Source organism: Synchiropus splendidus, chromosome 1 (assembly GCF_027744825.2).
Source record: "Synchiropus splendidus isolate RoL2022-P1 chromosome 1, RoL_Sspl_1.0, whole genome shotgun sequence".
In the NCBI taxonomy this organism is placed as follows: domain Eukaryota; kingdom Metazoa; phylum Chordata; class Actinopteri; order Syngnathiformes; family Callionymidae; genus Synchiropus; species Synchiropus splendidus.
The window spans coordinates 6,390,668-6,407,052 of record NC_071334.1 but is presented as its reverse complement, the minus strand read 5'-3'; the positions used below and the strand labels follow the sequence as shown (position 1 = coordinate 6,407,052).

General features: G+C 44.1%; 2 protein-coding genes across 4 annotated transcripts; one reads left to right on the top strand and one right to left on the bottom strand.

Annotated features, from left to right (window-relative positions):
- Positions 1-1,721: 1,721 nt before the first annotated feature.
- On the bottom strand, positions 1,722-9,222 carry LOC128748011 (ELAV-like protein 1). Of its 3 annotated transcripts, none has more exons than XM_053846362.1 (8): positions 9,069-9,222; positions 8,410-8,480; positions 8,114-8,182; positions 7,863-8,031; positions 4,308-4,411; positions 3,688-3,841; positions 3,389-3,620; positions 1,722-2,522 (listed from the first exon to the last, which is right to left on the bottom strand). In XM_053846362.1, the coding sequence occupies exons 2-8, from the start codon at positions 8,455-8,457 to the stop codon at positions 2,195-2,197; spliced, it is 1,104 nt and encodes a 367-aa protein (XP_053702337.1). In that variant the 5' UTR covers positions 8,458-8,480; positions 9,069-9,222; the 3' UTR covers positions 1,722-2,194. The 3 variants fall into 3 exon arrangements, with proteins under 3 accessions (XP_053702337.1, XP_053702346.1, XP_053702356.1); XM_053846371.1 differs by having other exon boundaries at positions 8,422-8,480; XM_053846381.1 differs by lacking the exons at positions 4,308-4,411; positions 8,114-8,182; positions 8,410-8,480; positions 9,069-9,222 and having other exon boundaries at positions 7,863-8,005.
- Positions 9,223-9,959: 737 nt separating this feature from the next.
- Positions 9,960-15,174, top strand: stx6 (syntaxin 6). The gene is made up of 8 exons (XM_053878266.1): positions 9,960-10,122; positions 11,639-11,808; positions 11,976-12,070; positions 12,149-12,199; positions 12,392-12,514; positions 13,356-13,462; positions 13,641-13,735; positions 14,562-15,174. Exons 1-8 carry the CDS (start codon positions 10,088-10,090, stop codon positions 14,636-14,638), a joined length of 753 nt encoding a protein of 250 aa, XP_053734241.1. The 5' UTR covers positions 9,960-10,087; the 3' UTR covers positions 14,639-15,174.
- The last annotated feature ends 1,211 nt before the right edge of the window (positions 15,175-16,385 follow it).

Below are 16,385 nucleotides of genomic sequence, written 5' to 3'. Positions count from 1 at the left end.
GCACCAGTGGCAGAGTGCTCCACCTCCTATGTGTCAGGGACAGATCCCGCAGACAGATCCTTCCAGCTGCTGTTAAACTCAACATGTTCGGTTCTCGGTATATATATATATATATATATATATATATATATATATATATATATATATATATATATATATATATATATATATATATATATATGACGTGCACGTCTCAAACAAGTGGCACAAGTAGCTTGATCTACAGTGGCCTGAAGCGGACAAAAAGTCAGCCTCGGTAATTCAGGGATTCATGAGGAAGGATAGAAATTTACATAATTATCATATTTACATTTGACTGTAAAATAGAATGTGTCACAGATGCTTTAATTTGAGCCTAATATAAAATCAAACCTGTCACAATAATCCTCCCCACCACGTCTCAAAACTCACTTTTCTCTGCCCCACTTCTCAATACAAACACATCGATTTTGCTTGTGTGGTCCGGCTGAATAACTTAGACCTGATCATGAATCAGACGGAGAAGGGGCCCTGGTCTGAATGAGCCCGGCATAAATGGGCGTTTCTATTGCTCCACCAGCGCACAGGTGAACCGGGACGTATGAGGAAAAGTGGAGTCACAAAGCAGCAGAATTCATAGTGACGGTCGGTTCCATGCCGACCCAAGTGAACGAAGCAGAAGTCGTCACCTCACTTGATCCCCGGAGCCGACAGGCACATTTCACAGATGGTCGACCAGGTGAAGATGGAAGAGGAGCCTGCAGCGAACGCTCACGGGGAGCACGACATTTGAAAAGCTGCCACTTTGCTGACTTCTCACTTCTGCAGCAGGAAGAGTTGTTGGTGTTAAACTGCCCAGTTTAGCAGCTCCTGTGGAGCACGGGTGAGTCTCGCAGCACCTGCAGACACCTCTGCACTCGTGACATGATTAATTCAACCCGTGCGTCTGGAGACGGCGGCTGCAACCATCTGCTGCTAACACGCTGATGCCGGGGCCCCTCGCTCCTGATGGACCTCCTGTCTTCAACAGCAGAGAAAACACGGCTCAGGCGACAGGTCGGAGAACACACACCACGCCTTCACTACAAGAGACGCGTCACTCTTCTCTTCACTGTGACTGAAACACACAAGCCAGAGCGTCTCAAAACAAGCCCCATAACGCACTGCAATAGTCAAAGCATCCGGGAACGGGATTCAGTTCAACCACGTTTAGGGGTGGAACAGAACCTGAGTGACCCCGGGCCGCAGCACCGCCCACTCCGCCTCAAGCGGCACAGAGCAGCAACATACGTCCGTCACATTAAAGTTGACTGTTTCAGTGACAACGGACACAGCAACAACAATATGTATTGTACCGGTACCTCAGACGGCGCTGTCGGAGTCAGAAGTAAGGAAGCAAAATCGGGGCAACAGTGACACCCAGTGGGCAGACATGAAACTAACCCGCCACATCCACGAAAGAGAGCATCAGTACATACGCGTTCGCTCAGACCTTTGACCTTTCGATCAAACACGGACGAGGACTAGTTTCAGCATCAAAACCGGAAGCTATATTAAAATATATATGAAGTTATTTCATTAAAGCATGAGCTAAGGGTAAAAGCTATGGTCACATGACACCATCTTCACAGCGGCGGCGAAGTCATTTTCAGGATATGATCCATGACAGTGAGTGAAACAGCTTCCCATCCAGGGCACACACGCACGCCTCAACACAGTGGAACAGGAAACAAAAGTTTTCATGACTGGTTTATTGTGTTGACTATCACAAAGATGCTGCTACGAGACAGAAAAAAGCCAAGTGACAGAAAACAAACTGAAGGTCACCTTCCATGTCGCTCATCACATTTTGTCAGGAACCAACACTCGTAAACAAAAATAAAAACGTCCCACTCTGCAGTTTCCATACGCGGCAGACGTTCGTGAATTCATTTCCATTTCTTTCAAACACGGGGTTCGGTGGCAAATAAAAATATCTGTACACAAAAACACTTTCGACCTCAGTTTTCTGGCTGTTGTACTCGTGTCCTTCGTAATTAAGTTTATTCTCCCCATAAAAAGATCAAAAACCTCTAAAACTCTGTTAAATAAAACATTTAATGTTCCCCAAAAAAAGTATTCACAGAACTTAATAGAAAAGAAATTAAAACTGGGCATGCTGAGAATAAAAAAAAACAAAACAAAACAGGCGCGCCCCAGAGGAACGCCACTTCCTCTACTTGTGTCCCTTGTTGGTCTTGAAGGACACCTGCAGGACTTTGTCCCCCATGCGGTAGCCATTGAGGTTGTGGATGGCCATGGCCGCCTCCTCGTAGTTGTTCATGGTGACGAAGCCGAAGCCTTTGCACTTGTTGGTGTTGAAGTCTCGGATGACTTTCACGTTGACGACGGCACCGAAGGGCCCGAACATCTGCCACAGCATGGCCTCATCCGTCTCCGGGGCCAAGTTGTAGATGAAGATGCACCAGCCGTTGGCTGAATTCCCCCCGTTGCTCCCCCCGCTTCCTCCTCCACTCATGTGGTCCACGCTCATCGGAGAGAATCTGAAGGACACCGGAGAGACTTCAGGTCCAGAGCTTTGAATTACAGTCATCACCTGGGGAGCACTTCCAGCAATGAGTGGATGAATGAGAGTACGACTGAATGCAGCATGCTTTACTCCACTGTGTGCAACACAGCTACTTCATGGATGTTTCCAGGCTAAAGAGCCTCATTGAGCCTGGTCACATCAAACCCATAACATCACAGGCGTTTTATTGACCTTAAAGCGTTCAAAATGCACTGTTTTCACCCGCGTGTCCGCAGCTCCGCCCACAGAGCCAATCTCCTGGAGGAACGGAGACCAGAAGCAGCAGCTGAGACCAGCTGTGGTGTCGGAACTTGGGACACATTTTGAGCGCTTTAATGTCAATAAAAGATGTGAGGAGCTGATGATTCCAGTTCAGAACATTGGCCAGTTTGTTTCATGAGTCAGTCTCCATGCTGGAGCCCGTTTTCCAAACTAGTTCAGAAGTGATCCTCATGCATTTTTAAGCCTTTCTATGGCGCAGACAGCACCACTGCACCTGCGGCTTATAGAGCACTGCAGTTCATGTAGGAACAAGATCTATTTTGCTTCTCAAGTTTAGTGTGCGGGGCTAATATTCCAGTGCTCTCTAGTGCAGAAGTTACGGCAGGTATATGTTCGGTTAGGAGTCCTGGTTAAGGTTAGCCATTTATTGTGGGTGGTTAGCTTTAGGGTGAGATGCTCTAGAGAGCATTACAATATAATGATCGGTCCCCACAAGAACAGAGAAACAAACACGTGTGTGAGGATGTGCCAGTGGAATGTGAGTGCTCCTCAACTATCAGTGGCTGCGTTCTACTGTATGTGCATGTGTCTGATGTGCACCATGTCTCTGGCTGGTACCTGAAGCGCTGCTGCTGGTGGTGGACCGGGCCTCCATAGCGACGCGACTGGCCGTGACCATAGGCGTGTCCCGCACCACCCTGGGAATTCCGGTTCTGGTTCGGATTGCCAGCAAACTTGACCGTGATGGGCTCCGGGCCGCCGAATGGCGTGCTGCCGTTCAGCAGTTTGACAGCGTCTTCGGCCTCTGACCTTTTGTCGAAGCGGATGAAGGCAACTCCGCGAGACAAACCTGAACCACCGAAGCACAGACAGATGAGGGGACGCTCTCTTGAACGCCCAGAGCTGCAGGTGTTTACCAGAGGCCTGATCCACGAGGACACGGGAGTTGATGATGTTTCCGTAATGAGAGAACATGTCCTCCAGCTCCTGCTGACCCATGGTCCTCGGCAGCCCGCTGATGTACAGGTTAGCATCCTTGATAGTGTCAGAGCTCGGGCGGGCGAAAGACACCTGCCGGCGGAAACAAAGGCACATCAGCGCAGCACAACACCAGAGCATCACAAGAAAGACTGAACCCACAAACGTGTTTCAAGAGTTACATTCAGCTTAAAAAAAAATAAATAAATTCAATCGACTTAAGTATTGCTGAGCGTTTCAATGTTTAGCAAAAAAGAAAAGGTTTATCCATAATGTTACATAAAAAAAGAAACCAAAAGAAAAGAAAAACAACAGTTTTCGGCAGAGTAGCAGTTATTTCAAAATGAAAACATCAATTAGAAAAAAAGACACAATTTCACACTGAACAAAGAAAGTCGCAGATTCAGTGTCGAGTGTCTGATAAATTAACAAAAAAAAATTAACAAAAAAAAAGACAGTTTAAAATACCTTGAGCCGTCAGACAGAGAGTGGGAGAGCGCCCTCGGAGAACATACAGCAGATGAGACACGAAAATCAAAGAGCTCCTGGGGAACTTTACCTTGATAGTTTTAGACTGTAGCCTCAGGCCATTGAGGGTACTGATTGCCCTCTCTGCATCATTAGGGTTAACAAAGTTAACAAAGCCGTAACCTAAACTGTGGCCTAGAGAAACACAAAGGAAAACCAAATAAAACAGCAAAACTCGGCTGCCAGAGGTAGCACAACACAGTTTGCAGGGTCAACAGTTACATTTTCTGCTCTTCAACAAAGAAAAAGACAGCAGCAGCCTGACACTGGAAGATTCCTCAGATTGAGCTTCACCACTGAATAGAAGACGTGGGCACGGTGAATGTGACAAAGCACATCGAATTCCAGGCTGGGCTCTTAAGTCGCACAACAATTCTTAATACAACAGAAGGGAAACGCATGTTTGGGCGATCCTCAATAAAATGGCTTTTCTCTGTCCCTAGGGAATACTGCCGTAAATTACCGTAAATCCCAGACTATAGAGTGCGCCGGAATATTAGCCCCGCCCACTAAGCTTGATGCAGAAGCGAAAAGTTGCATGTCAGGGACCCCATTTCTATTCAACGATGGTCGCATCATCTAATGCAGTGGTACCTCAGTTCTCCACCACAATCCGTTCTAGACGGCCGTTCGAGAAGCGATTTGTTCTAAATCTGAACCGATTTTTCCCATTACAATGAATGGAAAAAGCAATAATGCGTTCCAAGCCTTAAAAGAGGCTTTTGTCGGAGTGAATGTAGAGTGTCTGCTGCAGGTGGCTGTTCCTCTATGTGTGTGGCCGCTGCATGTGGGAGGGGTTGCCGAGTGAGTGAGGTCTCTCCAGAAGTGAAGAGGTGCCCGGTGCGTGTCCAGCTCTGAATGTGCGCTTCTGTGCAGTTTGGCTGTGACAAAGTCATAAACCAAGTCACGCTCTGTCCCAGACTCTCCTCATCCCTGTCCCAGCTCCAGCCCACAACAGGACATCAAACCCTGGAGTGAGCGCTCCAGCCTCAGAGGTCTGGAGAGCGAGCACCTCCCCAGTGACATTCTACCACGGTCTATAACGGTGTACACGGTGTATAACTGCGTTATACACAATAACAATGTGCGTCGTGGGTCAGCTGATCGGTCCGCACACGTTAGGTTTTTTTACAGCTTTTTTTGGGGGCATTCGAGTTCTGGATTTTTGTTCGAAATCCAATTTGTTCAAATTCCGGGACGTTCGAAAACCAAGGTACCACTGTACTTTCAACCAAAACACGTGCAAGGGACGAAGGGATATGAGCGCTCAATATGAGGAATACTTGGTGAAACTGGTGAAAATCTCTTTGAACTCCATCAGTACAATGAAAAGTACATTTCATCACAGATTTAACAAAACCTGAAAAATAAAAGAAAACAGGTCAAAGACAGCCATTTCCATCAGTGCACATCAACTTTAGTCCAAAAATAAAATCAGATGATTATCATATGCAAATGTAGAAAAACATGCAAAATTAAAGGTGAAAAGAAAACAGTTATTCAGTAACTGAGATGTTTCTGTTGGTTGTGAAGTGACTCTTCAGAATAAATAGATGACAAGAAGAATTTCACAAACTTCAGATGGCAATGATGTCATCAATAAAGTCATGAAACATCACAGGCATACGTAAAAAAAAAGAAAGAAAAAGGTGTGCGGTTGTTCAGATTGTGAGGCAACTGAGAAAGTGAGGATTTAACAAAGCTAAATACAAGACTATATAATATTGAATTGCAACTATCTCTATGTAACTGTATAAACTAGGGATGCACCGAAATGAAAATTTATGGCCGAAGCGGAACACAAATTGAAGTGGTGGGCTGAATTCCAAATAATACCTTTTGCATTCACATTTTTTCAATATTCCAGCCTTTTCTTTAACAACATCCAATTATGTATAAGAGCAAAACATGCATTCCAAAAATTAATTTAAGTACATAAACCCACAACATGTTCGCTTAGCCACATTGAACAGGCTGATAAAAGCTGTAGTTTCTTGTTTGAACGCTCATTTCTATTCTTGCTCTCTAAAATATCTGAAAAGTTTAATGTGTAGACTGTGAATCACACTTTGCACTGAAGCGTCACCATGACGATGGTCGGAACCGGCCACGCTTAATCCTTTGACGCCAGGGACGACAAAGAAAAGATCCAAAAAGAGGAAGCACATGAGAAATGGGTCGGAAAGTCAAAATCGTTTCCACCTGTATTGAACCGCGACTGTCGGACACTAGCTGGCGGGGCAGTGAGCCGGTGTTGTCACCGCTGAATTGGGTTGCCAGACCTCTATAGCGGCACGTCTGAGATTCGTGGTGTGGGTTGCCAGAATTTTGTGCTGGTGAGTTCATTTCACCTCTGCCGCGCACTTTTGTGTTTGAAAACACATTTTACCACATTGTGTGGTTGATTTGAAGCGGAAATCATTGTGGTGCAACAGTGTTCGATCACGTCACACGCCACTATTAGACCGGTTACATTCGGTGCATCCTTAGGATAAACTGTTCCAGGCAGAAAACAGAAACCACCATGTATTTACAAACATACAGCAAGACCGTGCTGTTCCTTTGGCAAATGACCTATTATGAAAAATAAAGAAAAAGGGGAAAAAAAACATTGCTATCACAGAGCCAAAAAAACAACAGACATATCCTTAAAAGAAAAAGAATACATTAGTCAGCAGTGGCAATACATGACAAGATAAAAAAATAAAAAATCTGAGACGTACAGAGGAAATTATTATATACAAATTAACGTACTGATGTAAAAAAAAAAATCTCATGTCAGTCAATTCAACAAAAACGTTTTCAGTCACGTTTCACATAACTTTTACAACCGGAAAACAGACATCTAGGGTTTACACTACTTAATAGAACAGAATGAAGCACGACTTGCCGTTTACTTTGGAAGTGTCTTCTTGTGTCCTCCTGAGATATGAGGATAATATCTGGATTTCTGTGTACATGGTGAGACTGGCATCGACTGTGTCCGTAGACACTGTCGCAAACTGTAAACTTTTATCAGGAGCCATTTTACAATATCAAAATCCCCAGAATATAATCTTCAGGGTTTATTTAATAAAAGGAAGGTGTATGAGTGTAATAGTTACTACAGTGTGAAAAATTTATTGATCGAAATAGATCCACCATGACTAGTAAATGGGACCATAGGTGAAATAGTACTCCTAGTACTTTTGAGGACACAAAGTCAACAATTCTAATTACCACAACCATAAATAAAGGTTGAACAATTCTAATTCAGATACACTTACACCGGAAGCAATTTGAAATTCCATCCACATAGATGGTGAGGAAAATAAAAAAACAAGTATTTATAGATTGCCATATGGGGCAAAAAAAAACATTTTAGTAGGCTTGACATCTGTGTAAAAATATAACATCTGCGCAGTAGTTTTAAAAGAACAGAGTTGTTTAAAAAAAAACAAAAAAAAACAAGAGTACACGCACACGTGTCTATTTTTGTTGTGTATGCTTCACAGTGAACACTAGCTCTCAAAAACCTGAACTGAAGCTTGTGCACTAGTGCTGGACACGGTTTCTGGGAGCATAATTGTAATTAAAGTGAAATTACCTGCAACTTTGTCCCTTATCAGCTTGGCAGACTCCACTTCCCCCACGCTGCTGAACAGACTGCGCAGCTCATCCTGGTTCATGCTCTGAGGCAGGTAATTGACGATGAGATTGGTCCTGGAGTCGCCATCATCCATCATATGCTCATTGTAGCCGTTATCATAAAGATCCTGATGGAACCAAACACAATCTGGTCAAGGTCTCATTGGAGGGGCAGATGAAGAAAAACGCAAATCCAGGGGCAACACTCACATTATCACCAGAGGCTGCCTTATGCTGTCCATCTCTGCCATCATTCTGAGGTGACTGAACCTCGCAAACCTACAACAGAGGTCATTCAATCAGACATCCTTTTAAGAACACTGACCTACTTTGATGTGTGTAACCAGTGGGTTTCTATTTGAGAGAGAATGTGTGTCTGTGTGTGGTCATTTTATTTAAACACCCACGTGAGAGTAATGAGTGAGTGTCGATGAATGAGTTAACAGATATACGGACATGATAGTCATTCATTGTCAGCAACTCCTTAAGAAAAGTATGTTTCTTACTTCTGAAATTACCTTCAGGTACCGAATGTGTCCTCGTCTTGAAGCCATTGAGATGAACTGTGATCTTGTACCTATAGATATATAAAGAGAAATGATTCTTTTGATACACATCTCGCTCGGATTGCCCACAACACATAGCGTCATCCAAGTAACAGGAAAATATCCCAGCCTAACGCAGAAATGACTGGTTCCAGTGGATATACAGCATAGCCTATTGCTTTAGGGCTGCTTTTCAGCCAATGGACCAGTGGACCTTTACCGAAACAGCACCATGGAAAAGACAATCGGGTCCAGATTCTCGACATCATCATGTGGTGCAGGCTGTGGAGTAATAGCAGTTTGAAATGGTGTTGCACTGGAAGCAACGACAACCGATCTTAAAGACGAACACATTGTGCCTCTCCGTTTAAATGCACGTAGTTTTGCTCTTCCCGTGGAGAATAAAAATGCCAGTGGTCCGATGCGCCACTTCTTGATTAAACTAGTCGATTTAGGATGACGAAAGACTTGAGCTACGGATAAGAAGCGCCTGGCGAAGCATAACAAAATCGTCGCGGTAGCGTTAGCCGCATGCTATGCTAAGTGGCGCGAAACAAAGCGGCATCAGACGCAACGCGACGCTAAAACACAGGAGTTCACGTCGATTCAATTCTTCTTACCTCAAGTGTAGTTTCTGAAATCAACGGCGACACAATAACCCCAAATATAGGAAGCTACGGAGACAATGTCTTGAGTATTTTCTTATTTCCAGATTCGGCTCTTTATCGCTCGAGGAAACACACACACAAAACGAACAAGATCTCGCGATACTACGTTGATTCTTCTTCGTAGGATTTCTGTGATCTTCAAACTGCTCACCATTGCCACCTAGTGGGCTAGAAAAGCAAATCCAACGAGTTGACGTTCATTCATTACACTCGTCTTATTAAATACCTTTTATATGATTCTAAACAGCCGACAAAACCTTTAAATATATACAGCTGCTTCACAATTCAAATAAACACTAATGACATGCGATAATGACGGTATTTTAAGTTTTGACACACATGGAAATTATTAACATTGAAACATTGCCTGGGAACTTTCAAACTGAGGAGAGATTTTGTTTTGGCTCTGGCGACAAGTGTATTTAGATTATGGTCGACGCTAAGCTGATCTTCTGAGCCCGCTGAGTGCAACGCTTAAATTCAAGTAAATGTTCAGGATGTGATATTCTACACAAGATATCGGATGTGACATTGGCGCATAGAAAAAGATAGGTTTGACGCCAGTTTCATATCGTTAACAAAACTATTTATAGCCAAAGCAACTCAACAAGTTATTTCCATTCTGAACAATCCATTGCAAAATTAAGTCGACGCATTTCAACGTTCTATTTCAGCTACAATAAATGGAAACAAATATATATCATTCGTTCATTTTTCCCATTCTGTTTTTTTTTCTTGACTATCAAATCCCGTCATTGAACAATTTTAAAAGGTTAGTATCCACCGAGCGCTCGGATGAGCCGCATGGTCGTGACGTCAGTGGGTCGTTTCCGGTGCGGAAGCCCCTGCTGCATGTAAACAAAAGCAGGGACGCCGTCTGGTGGATCGCTCTTCTCTAACGGGAGCGAGCAGTCGTCCATCAGTTCCGCTTAGCGATGGAGGTCAGGTGTGACTAAACCAGAAGCCGCATCATGTCCATGGAAGACCCGTTTTTCGTCGTTAAGGGGTAAGAAGACTTCACAAAGCGTAGATGCTAGCCGTGTTAGCATGCGGGCGATTTGTGGCTAAATCCTTAAACACGAAGACAATGAGAAGCTGTATTGTAATTCTTAACTTCAGGCCTAGCGTTATGTGATCAGGCGAAGCGTATGTGGATCCTAAATGCATTTGTAAGTAGTTTAACTAGTTGGTTGTTTGAACTAATGGTAGTTGTGTAACGTTTTATTTGCACGTTGGGGACAGTAGCATTTATATGAAACCTGATATGAGATCACTGTATTTCAGAGATCAGGGCGAATACAAGTCCTAATTCAGTCTAAAATTTCAAGAGTCAAAACATTTTTTAAAAAGATTGCAATGAAACAATCTGCCCTCATTGAGTGCCACTCACATATCGAGAGTAATAATAGGCTAAATTACAATTACGGCGTCTGCTGAAGTGCGAATGCATGAGTGTAATAAATGTAGGTGCTGCTTCACTGGTGTGTGACCTTATAGTCAGAGGTTTGCTCTTCAGGGTGTTCTCCAGGTACTTGCCTCCCTCCCATCACCCTACACTGTGAATTGATGCTAATGTGTTTTCTCAATTGCTTAGCTTACGTGTGATTTCCTGTTTCCTCCTGCCTTGCTACTTATATCAGTCCCAACTTCTCCTTAAATCCCAGCAGAGCCGTAAGAAACAACATTACGATACACAATTGTTATGCATATTAAAAATTGTGTCCTTTTCCTGTGTGAACATGATGTACAATAGGTTATAAACAGTGGGAGTTTGGGACATTTATCTTTTCAATTCATCAGCGCCTGAGTCAGCTGGAATGCAAACAAGTGAGCGGCCGCTGGCGTGTTTTCTTTCCGAATAACGTCTCCTGTCACGAGCCAGTGACACCATTACTCACAGTACACAGAACTTCACCTTTAGAAGAATAGAGTTTTAATTTCAGTCCTCAGGTTTCTGTGGCATGTGAAACCATTGATGGGAATTCCTGAAGCACAATCATGGGCTGGATCTTTTTCATTTCCAGGATGTTGTGACTGCACAAATCACCAGCCAGTTTGCTCTACGTGTGCATGCAGGTTGGCCATGAAGCAGATGCTGGTGGTGTTATCTGCAAACATAATCATAGTTGCTGCTAAACACTTTTGGAAAATGGTGAATGAAAGCAAAATGAATTCCTGTGATGTTACAGGATACAAACATTATCATTTGTGTAATAAGATAATTGATGATGAAAAAACGTTATGGTTTAGTAGTTAACCAAAAACTGAGCGTAAAACTGTAAAACCGCCTTCAACAAGGCTATTCTTGCATGTATGGCTTAGATATAAAAAAAATCTTAGCATCTTCTATAACTGTGAAGTCATTGCAGCCATGATGGTAACTAAAGGAGCACGGTCGCTCCCAAGTGGGTTGAGTCTGCGGGTGATTCAGGTATCGACTCGGGGTCAAACATCCCTGTGGTCGGTTGAGTCTTTCAGGTTTCACGTTTAGTTCCTGACTGTGCCGTCCGATGTTTTAACAGGGAGGTGCAGAAGGCAGTGAACGCAGCGCAGAGCCTCCATCAGAGATGGAGCGAGCTGCTGCAGGAAGGGGCCAGAGCCTCCAAGGAGGAAATGGACTGGACGACCAATGAGTTGAGGAACAGTCTGCGCTCCATCGAGTGGGACCTGGAGGATTTGGATGAGACCATTAATATCCTTTCCATATTCTCAATTCCAGAAGAAACTGACTGTCAGTCAGCATCTTTGCATCAGTGTGAAAATAACATGAATAGGGCTCAGCCAGTTCTGCTCTTGAAAACTGTTTGACAAACTGTTGAAACTGTTTGACAACGGTATTGTTCTTAACCGTAATTGAACGCATCGTGGAGTCCAACCCGAAGAAGTTTAACTTGGACGCAGCAGAGATTTCCAAGAGAAAAGCCTTCATCACCAGTACTAGGAACACAGTGAAGGTGAGTATCTGTCCATCAAAGCTCAATACTTGAATTCCACCTGTCACCAGTAAAACTCTGTATCTTTACGTCTCCTAGGCCATGAAAGAGCAGATGTCCAGTCCAGCTGTTGTCTCCGTGAACAAGCCGGTAAGGACACTCTCACACATCACCACCATGAAATGAAAGAAGAAAATCCATCCAGCTAACAGTTCTAGCATGAAGATGTTGCTCAGCATCAACCGTTATATTCGGAAGCCTGACAACACAAGTGGGTCACCCAATATGAAATCAGAAGGTAGCGCTTATTAGCAGTGTCCATGTTTTGTGTGTTCACGCCAGGTGGGAGATGGTGGTGCTCAAGGTCCCATTTGGCAGCCCGCACCTGACAAGTACGCCCGTCTGGACCGCCAGCTCCAGAACGCCAACTCTCACTTCATCGAGGAGCAGCAGGTTCAACAACAGGTACTTCCTAACCTCCTCTGTTTGTCATTCACTGGCTCAAGTGGCTTAACTAGGGCTGTTGCTAGGTTGAAGTTTGAATCTTGATTAATGGCACAAAAGGTGAGTTACTGGCGATTAATGGCAAGAGTATCTGTTATGTTGGGTTCTTGGTGTAAATGGATGTTTGCATGAGGGAAAACAATAATGGCTGCTCTGGTGTGGAGAACATCTTCCTTTAAGTTACTTTTAGAACAGATATAAAATGTGGGAGTAATTTGCCTTTAATCGCAAGTTAACTCATCTTCAGTGCGATTCATTGAGATTAAAATTTTAAACTCCGCCATAGTCTTCGTTTACTTGGTTACCATGATGAGTGAGAGGTGGAGGAGCAGGAGGAGGCATGAACTGAGGAGGGCAGTCAGAACTGTGAATGATAGGGAGGCTGGTGTAAATGAATAAGTAAATACGTGTTTGGAGTCAGTCAAGCTGAGAGATGGGCAGGGATGACAAAGAGAGTGCAGGCTATGGGAAGTGGCAACAGGGAAGCAGAAGTAAGCAAGTGGGAAGTAGTAAGAAGAAGAGCCAGAGATGGAAATACTGAGGTCTGGACAGTGTAGAAATGGGTATATGAGAGGGACCAGCTCATGTGGAGGAGTTTGGCGGTGGAAGAAGGAGAAGGCAACAATGGGGCACATGGATGTGATCAAGGAGGACATGAAGATCATCACCATGGTGGGGAAGAATGTAAGGTGTCCAGCAAGCCTTGTAAAGCACGGTGAAATGACTGAGCAAGAGTTTGTTCAATACAGAGGGAGATTGAAGGATGTCTTTGGAAGGTGACTGTATTTCCTCTACTCTACAGCTGATAGCAGAGAAGCAGGATGAGCAGCTGGAGCTGGTGTCTGGGACCATTGGTGTTTTGAAGAACATGTCAGAGAGGATCGGCATGGAGCTGGACGAACAATCTGTGTAAGACTCTTGTAGTCTGGAGATGGGATGCCTCTCTGAGAGTGATGCCAGTTTGTCCTGACATGTATCACATTGTCAGGAGCTGCTACATGTCCTGTGCTTCCAGACTGAGATCAGTGTTGTTGTGCCATTTCTGGCGAGAATTGAGCTGAATTGATGTTTTTTCTCTTCTTTGCAGCATGCTGGACGACTTTGGACACGAGATGGACAACACCCAGTCCAGGCTGGACAACGTCATGAAGAAGCTGGCCAAGGTCTCCCACATGACCAGTGGTGCGTTGGATGAGGAGGCGTGAGCTTGAAGTAGTCTTGATGGTTTGAAATGACAGACTTGTGAAGATGTTGGTGCGGTTGCCATGAAGGTTAAGCTTGTTTAATAGTGTTTTAAAAGTGTTCAAGACCAATGAGAAGCTCCTATCATGATGTCTTTCTGAGCACTAAGAAAATGCTTCGTAAACAGAGACACTAAATGCCGTAATCGAGCTGAGTTAGCAAGCTTACTTGCTAATGATCATCCAGAACAGTGATAATATACTCCTTATCTCACAAGTCATGACACCTGATTCAAAGCTTTTTGCACTGTAATCACTGTAATGTCCGGACTATAAGCCGCTACTTTTTTCTCAGGGTCTGAACCCTGCCACCTGTATAGTGTCGCGGCTAGTATATGGATTTTTCCAGGCTACAGAGCCTCATGCTGCCAAAATGTTGAGCCTCCTCACATCAAACCCATGACATCACAGGCGTTTTATTGACCTTGAAGCGCTCAAAATGCACTGTTTTCGCCCGTGTGTCCGCAGCTCCGCCCACAGAGCCGATCTCCTGGAGGAGCGGAGACGAGAAGCAGCAGCTGAGACCGACTGTGGTGTCAGAACTTGGGACACATTTTGAGCGCTTTAATGTCAATAAAAGATGTGAGGAGCTGATGATTCCAGTTCAGAACATTGGCCAGTTTGTTTCATGAGTCAGTCTCCATGCTGGAGTCCAGTTTTTAGATTAGTGCATCATGACCAGGCTTCAGTTGTCTCTGTTACTATTGCGTCGTGCTTCAGGTCAACTGGCTGTGTTCTGAGAGCAGAACTGTTGCCGTGTGTTGCAGATCGCCGGCAGTGGTGCGCCATCGGTGTGTTGCTCGCCATCCTCTTCGTCGTCCTCCTCCTCCTCTTCATCCTCTGATCCAAGCCTGTGAACTGGCCCCCACAGATCTCGACTGGTCTCCATGTATTTTACTGTGCTCTACTCTGGACAAGTGAACTCTCCGCAGCCGACCTCTGCCGCAGAAGTGAGGCCATATTCACCGCTGTCATCGTGTGGACTGTACTGCTGTTCTGCTCCTCTCAAACCAAACTCTGTGGAATCATTCAGACGACACTCTCTGTCTGACCTCCACCAGACTGGACAGGAACCTTGGTTCTTCTTGGGGTCAAACCTGTTTGATGTCTTTGTGTTTTGTTGATGAGAGGTCAGCTAAAGGGCTTCAGAATCTAGAATCTAGAAGACGGTTTAATTTCACTTTGAAAAATACTTTTTAATCCATGTTCATTTATCAACATTGGAAGAATTCATCTTTGATCCCTCACTTTAATTTAATCCAGTAAACTCTAATCCCAGTTCAGAGCATGTAAACACCAGTACTCAGACGTCAGTTTAAGCCCAGGCAGCTTTAGTTCTTACGCATAATCGAAGGCCAGTAAACAAGTTGAGATCAAACTTCACACAAGTCAAATTCAGATGAACATGACCTCAGAGTTTGGGGGAAAAAAAGCTCCCGCTCCAGTTGTCTGCAGCCAGCAGCGACACCAGTTCAAGTTTGAACTGCCGTTGAGGTCAAGGCATCCAGGACGACTTCAAACTTGGTTGGACAGTTGAATTCTAGCCTGAACTCAGGTTGATTCCAGTTTATCAGAATTTTTTTTTTAACACAAGTTTGAGCTCAACTTACTTTTCCATTTGAACTCCAGCCTTACAAGTTGAGCCGCTCCATCTCCTTTTTAAACCCTGTTTTGAGTCTGGCTTAGTCTCACTTGGATCACAGACGCATTCATTCTCAGTCTCCTCTTCTGTCTGCGAGCTTAACTCGACACTTTCATATCCTGTAGACACTCCAGCAAATGCACCGCTGACTTCTGACTCTTGTGGGTGTTGAGCGAAGCCGATTAAAAACACTAATACTTCTGTTTACACGTTGAGTGTTGTTGACTGAATGGCTCCCTGTTGCCGTGTCTTGTTGCTGTCTAGTTTTATTTCTGTGTCTTCCATCCACTAATGTATTGATCAGGAGAGTGTTTGGCTAATATCCATCATCACACTCTTCCTGACTGGAAACATGAATCATTTACTGTCTTAGGACACAGCCAGTCACATCGCATCACCACTGAGCTGTCAATGACTTAACAAAGTGAAACTGATCCACACTCTAACATGGTTGAAAATAACTGACTGACACGCCGTGTTTAATGAAGAATATGATCATGTTCGTTCATGTTTGAAAAAAGCTGCTCTGTGAACAGTTTTCTAAGTTTACTATTACATATGTAGCTTCTAATATCGAGTACACACGTTTCACCACTACATTATTGACACGCAGGGCGAGTGTTTTATTCAAAACCACTGTTTTTGTTTGTTGTTATTAAGCCGTGTTACTGACTCCATATTTAGTCCAACCTTTCATGTGTGTGAAGGAGAAATGTTGAGATGATGTGTGTCCGACATCAGCGGCTGAGTTGTGTGAAGTGTTTGTTTCTGCAATAAACGGATTAGAAATTCAAACTGTTTTAGGGCAGTGTTTTTCAACCGATGAGCATTTATTTATTTGTATTATTATTAATATTATAGTGGTCAACCCCAAGTCTCAAACTAACTGCAGTTTGTTGTTGGCAAATGCTTGAATGAATCACAGTATTGGCGGAGCAGGGGAGAAGGC

Excerpts from the sequence above, each read along its gene's own strand:
- LOC128748011 (XM_053846362.1), bottom strand. The coding sequence starts at position 8,457 with ATGGCTTCAAGACGAGGACACATTCGGTACCTGAAGGTAATTTCAGAA. Across the intron at positions 8,032-8,113 it reads AGGCAGCCTCTGGTGATAAT|GATCTTTATGATAACGGCTA; the intron begins GTGAGTGTTGCC and ends TGGTTCCATCAG. Across the intron at positions 3,621-3,687 it reads CCTCGTGGATCAGGCCTCTG|GTTTGTCTCGCGGAGTTGCC; the intron begins GTAAACACCTGC and ends TCGGTGGTTCAG.
- stx6 (XM_053878266.1), top strand. The coding sequence starts at position 10,088 with ATGTCCATGGAAGACCCGTTTTTCGTCGTTAAGGG. Across the intron at positions 12,071-12,148 it reads GTACTAGGAACACAGTGAAG|GCCATGAAAGAGCAGATGTC; the intron begins GTGAGTATCTGT and ends TACGTCTCCTAG. Across the intron at positions 13,736-14,561 it reads GGTCTCCCACATGACCAGTG|ATCGCCGGCAGTGGTGCGCC; the intron begins GTGCGTTGGATG and ends CGTGTGTTGCAG.